The sequence below is a fragment of the Podarcis liolepis genome (assembly GCF_965112155.1).
Source record: "Podarcis liolepis genome assembly, chromosome: 15".
Lineage (NCBI taxonomy): Eukaryota > Metazoa > Chordata > Lepidosauria > Squamata > Lacertidae > Podarcis > Podarcis liolepis.
The window spans coordinates 33,390,989-33,404,629 of NC_139566.1; the positions used below are offsets into that span (position 1 = coordinate 33,390,989).

The following is a 13,641-nucleotide window of genomic DNA, read 5'->3' on the forward strand; positions in this document are numbered from 1 at the left end:
GTGGTCTTTATAACATTGAGCCAATTGTTCTCTGTCCGGTTTACCTCGCCGGGTTATTGAAAAGCTAGCACACGTTAAGGAGAAATATTATCTTCCCCATTCAGTCCAATTCTCTCTCTTCCACTAATATTCTGGACCCTACACAATTTTGTGAGATACAGAAGCCTTTTCTTCGCAAAGACTGATTTACAGTGCTGCTGTATAAAATGAGGCAGCAATAAAATAAGCAGGGTGTGTGGTGCGGGGGGAGAGAAGGTGATAAGCAAGTCTCGGATAATGTATTTCTTTGGCTGAATGTCAGCATTGTGGAATATTATCAACTCGAAAGGAAACAGCCAAGTCTTGATAACACACAAACCAATCAACACAGAATAGAGGTGATTCATTCTTCCAAAGTCCACCCATCCCCCAAAAGAAACACAATCACATGGTCTTTTTATTAAGGAATTATGAAAAACAGAAGCAGTATGATATGACTTCAAGCAGCCAAATAATTCTGGGAGTTGTCATTCATTAAGGGTGCTTAAAGTTCTTAGGAGACCATGATTTCCTCCACCACGTGAGCTGCAATTCTCATAAAGGTTTAACTGTCAATCCGTCTTTCCCAGGGAACTCTGGAAATTGTAGGAATGTAAACAGGGGAATAGGGGCCTCATAATAACTCTTAGCACCCAAAACAAACCACAGCTCCCAGAATCCTTAGGGGGAATCCATGACTATTTAAAGTCGTAGAAGAAGAAGAGTTTGGATTTGATATCCCGCTTTATCACTACCCAAAGGAGTCTCAAAGCGGCTAACAATCTCCTTTCCCTTCCTCCCCCACAACAAACACTCTGTGAGGTGAGTGGGGCTGAGAGACTTCAGAGAAGTGTGACTAGCCCAAGGTCACCCAGCAGCTGCATGTGGAGGAGCGAGGAAGTGAACCCGGTTCCCCAGATTACGAGTCCACTGCTCTTAACCACTACACCACACTACACACACACACACACACACTGGTATCATAGTGCTTTAAATGTATGCAGTGAATGTGATGTAAGATTTTATTTTATACCCAACTTTTAGGGTGGACCCCTCAAAAACACTATCCTTTTCTAAGTGCCCTGAACCTCCCAGCAAGGGCAGGAATTGTCAAGGAATTGTCATTCACCTGTACTCATGTCACTGGATTCAGTTTCTGGGAGGCAATACTTCTCCCCCAGCAAATACAACCATTGCATGTGTGTAGAGAGGGACAAATTGTGGCTACTAGCCGTGATGGCCACGTTCTGCCTCTATGGTCAGTAGTTGCTGGAAACCACATGTTCCCCATGTTCTCCGCGTTCCCACCCCTGTTGGCAAATTTTGCTTGGAAAAAGTCCTTGTGAAAATTCGTAAGCAATTTTACTGTGAATTTCATCCAACATGTATATTTCTGCATGGGCTAATATACACCCCCCCCCCAAAAAAAGCGTTGCATTTTTGTATGTTATTTTCATACGGATATTTTTATTTTTTATTAAAGATTTTCTTGTTTTACAGAAGTATGTGTAATGTCTCTCGTATTTTTTCCATGTAACATTTTTATAAATCAGTTTCATTTATTGAAACATGGGGGGGGGGAGATGGGGGGGTCGGGTGGTGATGCTTCTATTATGCTTAATGTATGTAGGGTTTGGTGTCAGCGTTGCTTGTGCTGTTCACTTGTGTTCCTTTGGTGGTGAGAGAGGTTGGGGTTGGCCTAGGGTGCGATTGTTTGCTTGTGATTGGCTGTGGTGATCTTTGTTTTCGTGTGTAAGTGGGTGTTTTGGATCAGGTTAGCCATATTGATTTGTATGCTGTTGATGGATTATTGTCATTGTCTTGTTGGGCTGTGTATGTGATAAAGAGGAGCCATACCAGGGTAAAGGTGTCTTCTTCTGTTTGTCCCCATGTCAGTTTCAGTTTATTGGTTGATTTTTCTAGTAGGGCTGTTTCCCATACTATTTGGTACCATTGGTCCATGCTTATTCCTGACAGATCTATTTCTATTTTCATACAGATATATGTATTTTATGCACACTTTACCCTGATGCATGCATTTCTGCACACAATACTTGGCTGGAAAACTGTGTTGCAAAATTCAGCAGAGGGTGAATTTTGGAAGATTGCTGCATTTCTGAAAACATATTCTTCTGGCAAATGGCAACTAGGTAAGGTAAAGGTAAAGGGGCCCCTGACCATTAGGTCCAGTCATGGCCAGCTCTGGGGTTGCGGTGCTCATCTCGCTTTACTGGCCGAGGAAGCCGGTGTACAGCTTCTGGGTCATGTAGCCAGCATGACTAAGCCACTTATGGCGAACCAGAGCAGCGCACGGAAACGTTGTTTACCTTCTTGCCAGAACAGTACCTATTTATCTACTTGCACTTTGACGTGCTTTCGAACTGCTAGGTTGGCAGGAGCAGGGACCAAGCAACGGGAGCTGACCCCATCGCAGGGATTCGAACCGCCGACCTTGTGATCGGCAAGTCCTAGGCTCTGTGTGGTTTAACCCACAGCGCCACCCGCATCCCTGGCAACTAGGTACATCTACATAATAGTGGGAAATGAACGCAACTCCCTCCCCCACCTCATCCCTACCTTGAATACAAATCTGGCTCAGTACTGTGATCCATTTCCAAGGACCAGTTTCAAGCCCCATTCTCCACCCCACCCCCCAATCACTGGTCATACTGAACTAAATGAGTCAATGGACTGACATAATATATTACAGGTTTTTTTAAAAAAATAACAATACAGAGATCTAAGATTGTTTAAAACTTGGCAAAAGTTGGATTTATCAACAACGAGTGTTTTCATACACCCACAGAAACCCGTTCTTCGCAGAAATATTTAGGTGACAAAAAGGCCAGTCTGATGAATATTTACTGCTTTCCCACCCCTTTTATTAAAAATGCTGTGTTCATAGTAAGGATATTCATGGGCTATCTGCAAAAGGGTTGATGTAATAAGGAAGTCGGGAGATAATTAAATCATTGTTGATAAAGAGATTATGGAGCCATGGGAAGGCCGCTGAGGCAGCCCTCACTCACGACCGGAAGCTTGCACTCAGGTTTTTGCAGGGCTGCTGAGGGAATACAGAATATACAAGATCAAAATTATAACAAAGGAATTTCAGAAGGTGGTAGCCAGATGGCTGCTGAAGCCATATACATACATATATATATATATATATATATATATATATATACACACACACACAGAGAGAGAGAGTTGGAAAAGTCATCAAGTTCAACCCCTTGCAACACGCGAACTATAATTACTTTTCAAAGCACTGCAGCCCACAGAGAACTAATCCTTTCAGTGTTCAAATAAGGATCTGTTGTGAGAAGCAGTGTTCGTGACCACCACTGGCTCCTGTGGGAGAGAGTTCCACGGTCTACAGATCATTCTGACTAAAGAATGATCTTATCCACTGGGTCTTCTGCTTTGTTCGTTTGTTGAACTTTATGAGTTACTTCCATTGAAATTTACAATTTGATACTATGAATAGTATACCTTATTTATCTAAGAACACAGCTGGTTATGTCTCGTGTGTTTATTGAGTATACTTTACGTGACCATAAGTTTGGTTGTTGTTGTTGTTTTGCTAGACTGCTATCATGGCATCTTGTAGTATCCTTGTAGTATCTAATAGATGCACTGGTGCTAGGAGAGCAGTGCTGCATCAAAACGAAGGTCAATTAAGCTCAGCTTCCTGTTTCCCACAGTGGGAAGAGCCCTTCCTCCCCACATCAAGGAACGGAGGCTGCTATTCCCACCCCACCCAGCAGCTGGTCTTCAGAATTATATACCTCTGAACCCAAGAGGTTCCATTCTGTTGTTTTGGCCAGTAGCCTTTGATTAGATTTATCTTCCACAAATTTTTCTAATCTCCCTTCACAGCCTCATCAATCTTGCAACAGCAAATTCTGTAAAATAATTCCACGTTGTGCGAAAACAGGCTCTCTTTTGTTCCTCCTGAATCCACTGTCAATCCGTTTGATTGACTACGTTCACACATAACAGTGAGCCAAGAATCTTTGGCTGGATGAACCACACTATGCACAGGTCTCCTGCTGGTGCACACAGCCTGAAATCTCCCCCTCTGCTCCCCGCCTTTTGCAAACAGGCAATCAAACAAGCTCAGCGCTACACCCAAGCCGGAGGTCAAGGTTTGGTTCTCTCTAATAAGCCAAGGCGAATTGGTTCACCTGCATGCGAAGACAGGATCTGGCGGACTGAGTGGACGAGACCAATAGTGGGTCCAATGGTCACGTAGGTGGTTTCTGCATGTGCTGCAGAGGGAAGTGAGGGGCAGGTGGGACTCTTCAACTTGAGAAGGTAGCCCACCTAGGCGAAGGAAAACTCTGGTTCCAAACATCCGCTTGCTTGTGGGATATTGCCAGAGAAGAAAAGGCTAATGAGTAAACCCTGTGGAAAAATCTGTACCAACTGCCTTGCAGGACATCTTCGGGAGAAAGCTAAGAAGGACAGTGTCTTTTCTCTTGGCAGATCAGGATGAGCAGGTGACAGCAAAGGTTGCAAGGTTTTTAACTGGGGCAATTAGAATAAGATCCACTATTTTGCTACAACAGCAGCAAGAATACTCATCGCTAAGTATTGGAAGACACAAGATCTACCCACTCTGGAAGAATGGCAGATGAAGGTGATCGACTACATGGAATTGGCTGAAATGACTGGCAGAATCCGAGACCAGGGAGAAGAGTTGGTGAAAGAAGACTGGAAGAAATTTAAAGACTATTTAAAGAAATACTGTAAAATTAATGAATGTTAGAAGGATGTTGGATAGAAACTAAGGGGTTTCCAGCGGTAATACTCTAAGAGACATGAAAAAAGGATTATAAATGGGTAAAAGTTTAATGGTAAGGATTTGCTGAATTAACAAATTGAACTGGAATACAAAGAAGGGAAGTATGAGGAGGTCTGAGGAAATAAGTGTATGGAAATTATGTTATTGAAAATTAATGTGTGTTTTTAATTGTCTGTTATTTTGTATGTTTGTTTTTTGTTTTTATTTGTATCTTAAAAACTTTTAATAAATATCTTTATAAAAAAAATTAGAATAAGATCCACTATTTGACTATTGATTCAAATCATTTGCCCTAGTGAGTCAGCCCTCCCTAAATAGAATTGTCCAGTGAAGTAGCTCAATAAAAAAGCTGTGATATTATATGTTTTCAAGGAGGTGTGTATGAATGAAGCCCTGAGGAATCACCTGACTTTAATATGTACTTCCCAGGGTATTGAGTTACAGCACCCACTGTAAAGACCAGCTTACACAAAAGGCCATGAAAAGCAAACAGAACGTTTCCTTTGATCCAGGTATGCTTGCAAATAAACAGATTAGCCAGGTGGGTGCACCTTTCCTTACCCTTTTAGGGAAGAACAGACACCCACCACTAATTGCATGCAAACTCTATAGAGCTGCCTTTATTCTTTTGGAACAAGAGCTTCAACCCCGCAAGCCAGGCATGATTTGGTGAGAAGCGTACAAGCTGCTAAGGTGTGGGGTTTCATTACAACCGTAGCGAAACCTTCCCCAGCCGTTGCCTGGTTCTGCTCTCCTTCATTTGAAGTTTGGACTCCTAAAACACAAACACATGCACACATGCACACACAACCTCACATCCATGTTCTGCTGGCCCGTATTCTCAGGATCCGGCAAAAAGACTGTTGTTCTGTCCTCACAAAAGGAGCTTTGTGAGCGTTGCTGCTATCAGCCAAAATAGGATGACAAGTCCAGGTTGAACAGTCACAGGGGCTGAGCTGCAAAAGCGCTGCTGCTGTGAACCCACCTGAAAGCAGCTGCGTCAAGGCCAGAAGTGATGTGGCATGGGGGAAATGAAGAGCCCTTCAAGGATATTGCACTTGGGCAAAAAAAAATGAGAGGCACAAATACAAGATGGGTGACACCTGGCTTGAGAGCAGTACATGTGAAAAGGATCTAGGAGTCTTGGTTGACCACAAACTTGACATGAGCCAACAGTGTGACGCGGCAGCTAAAAAAGCCAATGCAATTCTGGGCTGCATCAATAGGAGTATAGCATCTAGATCAAGGGAAGTAATAGTGCCACTGTATTCTGCTCTGGTCAGACCTCACCTGGAGTACTGTGTCCAGTTCTGGGCACCACAATTCAAGAAGGACACTGACAAACTGGAACGTGTCCAGAGGAGGGCAACCAAAATGGTCAAAGGCCTGGAAACGATGCCTTATGAGGAACGGCTAAGGGAGCTGGGCATGTTTAGCCTGGAGAAGAGGAGGTTAAGGGGTGATATGATAGCCATGTTCAAATATATAAAAGGATGTCACATAGAGGAGGGAGAAAGGTTGTTTTCTGCTGCTCCAGAGAAGCGGACACGGAGCAATGGATCCAAACTACAAGAAAGAAGATTCCACCTAAACATTAGGAAGAACTTCCTTACAGTAAGAGCTGTTCGACAGTGGAATTTGCTGCCAAGGAGTGTGGTGGAGTCTCCTACTTTGGAGGTCTTTAAGCAGAGGCTTGACAACCATATGTCAGGAGTGCTCTGATGGTGTTTCCTGCTTGGCAGGGGGTTGGACTTGATGGCCCTTGTGGTCTCTTCCAACTCTATGATTCTATGATAACAGTTTAAGTGTTTGCGGAGCTCAGAATCTGAAGGAACCCTTCTCCCATAGCAACGTACTGGATTTTCAAGTTCTATTTGGGAGGTTGGGTGAGAGGCAGATGGAGGAAGGACCTTTGTGGTGACTCATTGATGGTGACCTGGTGGCCAGTGGTAACTCAGCAAACTTTCATGAGGCACAGAATCAGTGCCATTGAGGAGCCAGGTGTAATAATAAAATTTAAGGTCATATACATATATGACAAATGTTCATAAATGTAGCAACCAAGCACATACATAGATCAGCACAGGAAGACTGACCTGAAACCATTTTGACTCCCAGCCTGACCAAATGTTTCTCTGCAAGGAGGGAGGAGGTGAAAAAACCTTCCTTGTTACAGGAATTGGGTAATCACCATTTCAAAGGAATGGGCATACTACCAGGAAAGGCAATCAGATAAGGCATTATCAGATAACCTGGCAGACAGGAAAAACAACAACATTCAAATTTCTGTTGTAGACCACCTTTTCTGTGATGTAGGTATGATGTTTGTGGGGGGTGGTCTTGGGTTACACCCCTTCTGTGATGTATGTATGATGTATGGAGGGGTGGTCTTGAGCTCCAGGGCAGGGAATTTAAAATGTCTATATAAGGGCAGGCACCCCTTTGTTCTGGGTCCTCCTCTTTCCTGCTGCGTGTGAGGGGAGCACCCTGTTGCAACAGCTTTAATAAAGATCAGGCTTACTAGCTGCTTTGCTTCTCAATAATCTCTGGTTGGCCTCTGTTATTTTCTCCTACCAAAAGGGAACCCACATAAGGACTCTATATGGGCTCTTAGATACCCCATAAGGGAAGAAGGGAAGATTTTGTTTACAATACAGATCAAGACCCTTTAAATGCTGCAAGGCACTGGTATTTAACTGGTAGGTTGGGACCTACCACCGAGTTGTAATCTGATCCAAGGTGGGTCACAACAGCAGCGACACGCATGGTGCTGTGGTCTAAACCATTGAGCCTCTTGGACTTGCCGATCAGAAGGTGGTGGTTCGAATCCCCACAACAGGGTGAGCTCCCATTGCTCTGTTCCAGCTCCTGCCAACCTAGCAGTTCAAAAGCACGCCAGTGCAAGTAAATAAATAGGTACTGCTCCGGCGGGAAGGTAAACAGCATTTCCGTGCGCTCTGGTTTCCATCAGTGTTCCATTGCACCAGAAGCGGTTTAGTCCTGCTGGCCACATGACCTGGAAAGCTGTCTGTGCACAAATGCCGGCTCCCTCGGCCTGAAAGCGAGATGAGCGCCGCAACCCCATAGTCGCCTTTGACTGGACTTAACAATCCAGGGGTCCCTTACCTTTTACCTTTACAACAGTAGCATAAGAAGAGCCCGCAGGGATCAGGCCAGTGGCTCATCTGTTCTAGCAACCCGTTCTCACAGTGGCCAACCAAATGCCTGTGAGAAATATATGGTAAAAAAGAAAAGGTTCCCCAAATGTGTGGGTTAAGTGGTGGGTTTGCCACTATGAGAACAGGGTACTGGAACAGATGAGCCATTGGGCTGATCCAGCAGGGTTCTTCTTATGTTCTGTCTAAGGCAGGGATGGGGAATGTTTTATTCTCCCCAAATGCTGTCGGACTTCAGCTCCCATCAGCCTCAGCCAGTGTGGTCAATGGCCAGGGACTGATGGGAGTTGCAGTCCACCTACATCTAGGCCACTAGTTCCCCATCCCTGCTCATGGGATTTTTAACTGAAAGGCAACTGAATGCTTGGGTTGGTCCTAGGGCATAGTCTGAATGAACTTTGGGTAGGAAGCCCTGGCTGAAGGCAAACAGGTCTGGTCAGTGCCTGCATGAAAGGATGCGTAGACTGCCTTGTATTTCATGGCGGAAGAAAAGCAGGGTAAAAAATGCAATAAAAAATAAATACAGTGAAGTTTATAGTGCCTTGATTTTTTCATATAATCACACATCCACTGTTGTGTGGGGCCGCAATGGCGCAAAAATGTGGTTACGAAGCACAGAACCACATGGATCCTCAGGATTTTTGCATTGAGCTACCCCAAATTCACCATGAAATCACATAGCATGTCCATGGCTACAGCCTGCACCAAAAAACACACGCACCCACTGTTGTGTGGGGCCGCAATGGTGCAAAAACATGGTTACAAAGCACAGATCCACATGGATTCTCAGGATTTTTGCATTGGGCTACCCCAAACTCACCGTCAAATCACATGTCTGTGGCCACAGCATGAACCACAAAAATCATACATCCACTGTTTCATTCAGAATACTTTTTTTCTTGTTTTCCTCCTCTAAAAACTAGGTGCGTCTTATGGTCAGGTGCATCTTATGGTGCGGAAAATACGGCATATAAAAACCAGGACGTGAAGGTCTTTAATAAATAAATGGAAACAAATTAAACATTCAGAACCTGGAAGTCCTAACAGGCGTGACCACAGGAGGTCCATGATTAGATCTCCTTTCTATTTATTTACTTACTTTGAAAAGTAGTTGTGGGGGGAGTTTTCAGTTTTGAGTAGGGCAGCGACACCAGAGATAGTTCTGCCTTCCCTCCCTGTACAATTTTTCCTGAACAAAAGTGAAACCACCTACCCCAAGGGTTGAGGAGCCTTTAAGCCATGGGGGGGGGCACATTCACTAAGAGGTTGGCAGGAGCAGAACCAGCAGCAGATGGGACCAGATCCCAGAATGGGGAGGGACTTTTTCCCTCTCCCTCTTTCAACAACCCCATTTCAACCCTGTTCTTTCCCTTCTTAACCTGCCCCCACCCCATGAAATTAGGCTGAGGACTGCATAGTGCCCATCACAGACCTACTTGATGGTTCTGTTATTGTCTTCTGTCTATTACCCTCGGCGAGACTAAAAGCAGCTTCGGGAAGGGGAGGGGGTGCGATTTCAATCAGGGAAATGGTCAAGAAGAAAGGGTTAAACACTCCCTCCAGGAGAACCAATCAAAAATCTCCCACTCCATATCCATTTTGGCCTTCAGGCTTCACGTTTTGAGGTGTGCAACCGAAATGGCTAATGTTTCAAGGCGTCCCTTCTTCTCTGCCAATTTTATGCTATCAGCCATTGTGAGGTGACTGGAGGAAGGGGGGAGATTTACAAGCGTTCTCCCTCTCCCCCCCCCCCCCAGTCTGTGAAACTTCTGCTGCCGGTAAAATAAATTCCTTTGACAGCATCGAGTTGAGGAGCCACCATTGTCCTTATAAGGAAAGCCCCTCTTGTACTCATCGACAGTCCAGGGACACATGAGGAATTCAGACTTTAGAAAAATAGCCTCAATTAATCTAGTCCCGTGTGCCATCGCTCCCCCCCCCCGCCCGCCCCCAAGAAGAGCACAGGAAGCAAAACAGACATCTGTCTTCTCCTAAATGCCTGACAGTCCATTGAAAACCGAAACCATAACACTTATCTCTCTCTGCCTGAGCCTGAAAAATTAAGGGTGGCATGGGGAAATTTATTTCCGACACTGTTAAGACAATAATCATTCTCCAGAATACACACACATTCCTTTGTCAATGACTCCCCCCTTAGAATGTTAACATTACTCCTGGCAATCCTTGTTAACATTCTCCTCCTTACCTCTAAGGTTATTGCATGTATCTGGGGTCTCCCCCTTTTTCCCTCTCCCTTCCCAGTAGAAAATATTCAAAGAGACAGATTTCTGTTCCTAATTTTGTGTACATCAGCAGCTGACTGCATGCAAGGAGACAGCTGCAATAGTTTTGGGTCAGGCGGCACAATAGGCAATAAGAAGGACTTTCCCTTCTTACAACATCCACAGGTGTTACACACACTCCTCGAGGAATGCAAACACGAGAAAGCACTTAACGAGGAGAAGAATGCATATATGATGTCAGGGTCAAAGCCGCCGCTTAAGAACTCTACTAACCCACTGGAAGGACCCCATCTCATCATTCCCGCAAAAGACAGACCATGCTTTGTGGCAGACAGGGGTGCATTCCTAACAGATGAACGACAAGCTTTGCAACGGAGCTGAAGGTCACCCAATCACTCCTTTGGCCCCCGAGACAAGACCTTCATGCATCAGGGTCCATGCCTAACATCTTAGCTCACCCGTGACCCGGTTTATGGAGGGGGCCAACCAATTCAAGGAACAGAAACCACACTCAAGGAACGCCGTCTCTTAAACCGGATCGATGCGACCCGGGTCTCAAAGCCTTGTTCAACTTTTCGCTTCCAAGGTATACAGCGAGCCCTTAAAGATCAAAGCAGGGCAGGCAATTCTCTCCCTGCCACCATCCAATTAAAAGATGCCTGCACAACTCTAAGCACCAGCAAGTAACTTTTACTACCCCCGCCGCACTGGAATTTACCCTTTTCAGGGTGCAAAGATTGAAAGCCACACAGCCTGGTTTAAAAACAGAAGAAAAAACACAGGGGTTTCACATTTCACAGCTGACTAGATTCTGTTCTTTTCCATCAGAGTTTCTTCCATCTGCAAAGGTAAGTGAGCAAACATTCATTGCAGAAGAGCACAATTTCCCATTTATTTATTCTTAACAGGACCTGCATAAATTCACTACGAGGTTAAGGCAGAAATGTATTTCAGCACCTCCATAGCCCCTAGTGTTTCATGATATTGAATAGGGTCGTCTCCTCCTCAAAGGAGGAGCAGGGAGTCTCCCCTGGCCTAAAACTTTTGCTTTCATCCCCTCCAACATTTTTCCTTTTCTACACATCCTAACAAAATCTGTGGTGGGCAAAAGCCAGAGCAGCAACAGCAGGACCAACAGACCTCTCCTCACCCTCCCCAACTTGGCATTCCCAGCTTTTCAGGTCTCAAAAGAGTTTCCCTGGATTTACTGAGCAGAGCTGGAAGGTCAAAGGAAACAATAGCCGGTTTCTCCCTCGACTCTTAGCACAGCAAAAGACAAAAAGCAAAATCTCTCTCCCTCTCTCTCCGAAAAGCTGGTTTAGGTGAGGAGACTTAAAACTGCTTTCTTTGCTTCTCTCTCTCTCTCTGGAGAAGAAGAAAAACAGCTCACCCTTTCTCCAGCTCTCTCCCTCTCTCACACAGGAAAACACTACATGCACACACATAAAATTAGGCGCCATCAACATCAAACACCTTCTCCACACACACACCCAAGAAACCTGAAAAGGCAGGCAGAGAAGAAAAGCAGGTGTCAAGTGAATCTACTAACCTGTCTGAGTTCTGCAGGCATTTATGCAAGGAATCAGTTTTGTAGTTCCCACCGGGCAAAAAATATTTTGAAAAAATAGATATTTATAATTGGAAAAAAATACATGAAGTCCCAAATCAATCCGGTTTGCAGGCGAGGTGTTTTAGGGAAGAGATCCGTCCCTCCTGCCTTGACAATCTGGCAGGCAATGGTCTCTTTTCCTCCCCCTCCCTCCCTCTCTAGTATTTGGAGAGTCCCTCAAATCGATCCAGACGGGAAGCAGAACCAATCGGGAAAGGAGGAAAACAGCCGGCCCCCCAATCAAACCTGCTCTGAATGAAAGGAAGGAGGGGGAAGGTCTTCTTCACATGCTTTTGATTTCACTCCCTCCCGCCTTTCTCCATTCCTGGAGGGGGAGCAGGAGAGGGCGGCGAAAAGCCCCAAACTGATGTCCTTCCTGTGCTGCTGCTCCTGGAGAGTGCCGGTCTTCGCAGCAAAGCTGTGGCTTGTGCAAACTCTCCCCGTCCGCTTCAGGGGGCGGAAACTGACAGTCACAGCTGGAAGCTCCACTACAGCAGCCTCTGGCCACACCCAGCCAGCCAGCCAGCCAGCCGCTCCAGAGAGGCACGGTCGGCTCACACAGCAGACCCCACTGACAGCGTCGACCCAAGCCAAACAAGCAAATTTCACTCTCTTTCAAAAGGAGTTGAGAACATGCCGGTTTGAAAGGCAAGGGGAAGCACCGGGTGCAACACCATCAACAGGTGCCGCACACCTGCCTCCTCTGCGACCTCTTCTGGCGCATTTATCCTCTTTCGGAGACTTCCAAACAACACCAAAAGCTTCTCTGGGAATGTTAATTTTCGTACCTGGGTACACCTACAAAATCACCCATGAAGAGCATCTATCCAGTGGCGTAGCGTGGGGGGTGCAGGGGGGGCCGGCCGCACCGGGCGCAACATCTGAGGGGGGGCACGCTAATCTAGTGGAAGAGACTCGAGTGCTAAAATCCACAGGTTAGGGGGCACAAATTACTTGCCTTGCCCCGGGTGCTGACAACCCACGCTACGCCACTGCATCTATCACTGTCTTCTTGCATGTATTTCATGAAAATACATGCGGCGTGTGTGTGGTGACATCATGCGATGTCACACATGCAGTGCACGCACTCTCGCCCCTGAAACACAGAAATGCTCTCCCTGTAAACAAAATAAAACAAAATCTCATCACAGTCAAAGCAGATCTGAGTGCCAGAGGGTGGATCCCCTGGCCACCCTCTTCTGGATGGGGTTACATTGGTACCTCGGTTCTTGACCGTAATCCGTTCCGGAAGACTGTTCGGCTTCCGAAACCTTCGAAAACCAAGGCGTGGCTTCCCATTGGTTGCAAGAGCTTCTTGCACTCAGCGGAAGCCGTGTCTCACGTTCGAGTTCCAAAAAATGTTCAAAAACAGAAGCATTTACTTCCGGGTTTTTGGCGTTCGAGAACTGAAATGTTCGACAACACCGGCATTCAGGAACCAAGGTACAACTGTATAATATTTTTGCTCAGATTTGTTTGCCAACCCTCAGGATTCTCCTAATTCATCCTGAAAACCTATTCAGTGGGGTGGCTAAAGTGTCCGAGATGGAAGTGTCGATGAACATTTGGCTTCTAAAGAAATGCAAGCAGACAATAACGGATTAAAAAAAGGGAGAGAGAGAAATCTAAGAGTGCACTGATAGGGTCACAACACTAATTTTTTATACTCCCTTCCACAAATCATTCCACTTTATGATGCTTCCTTGGTGTTCTTGCCACCTTGAAGGGTGCTCCTGCACAACATTTATTTATTTATTCAATTTATTTATCACTCTTTCGCTCAAA

General features: G+C 45.5%; 1 protein-coding gene across 34 annotated transcripts in view; it reads right to left on the bottom strand.

Moving 5' to 3' along the window:
- ARVCF (ARVCF delta catenin family member) overlaps positions 1 to 13,641 on the bottom strand; it is a 608,790-nt gene that overhangs the window by 285,319 nt on the left and 309,830 nt on the right. For 2 of the 34 annotated variants that reach the window (XR_014519915.1, XM_083479000.1), the window contains exon 1: positions 11,797 to 12,348. The exons of 20 other annotated variants lie outside the window; for them this stretch is intronic. Coding sequence is in view for 11 of the 14 variants with exons in the window: in XM_083479000.1 (XP_083335126.1) it covers positions 11,797 to 11,817 (21 nt within the window). In the remaining 3 variants the exon portion in view is untranslated. Of the gene's footprint in view, positions 1 to 11,796; positions 12,567 to 13,641 lie in introns of those variants that run through there. 12 more of the 34 variants (XM_083479001.1, XM_083479012.1, XM_083479013.1 and 9 more) reach the window with 8 other exon arrangements.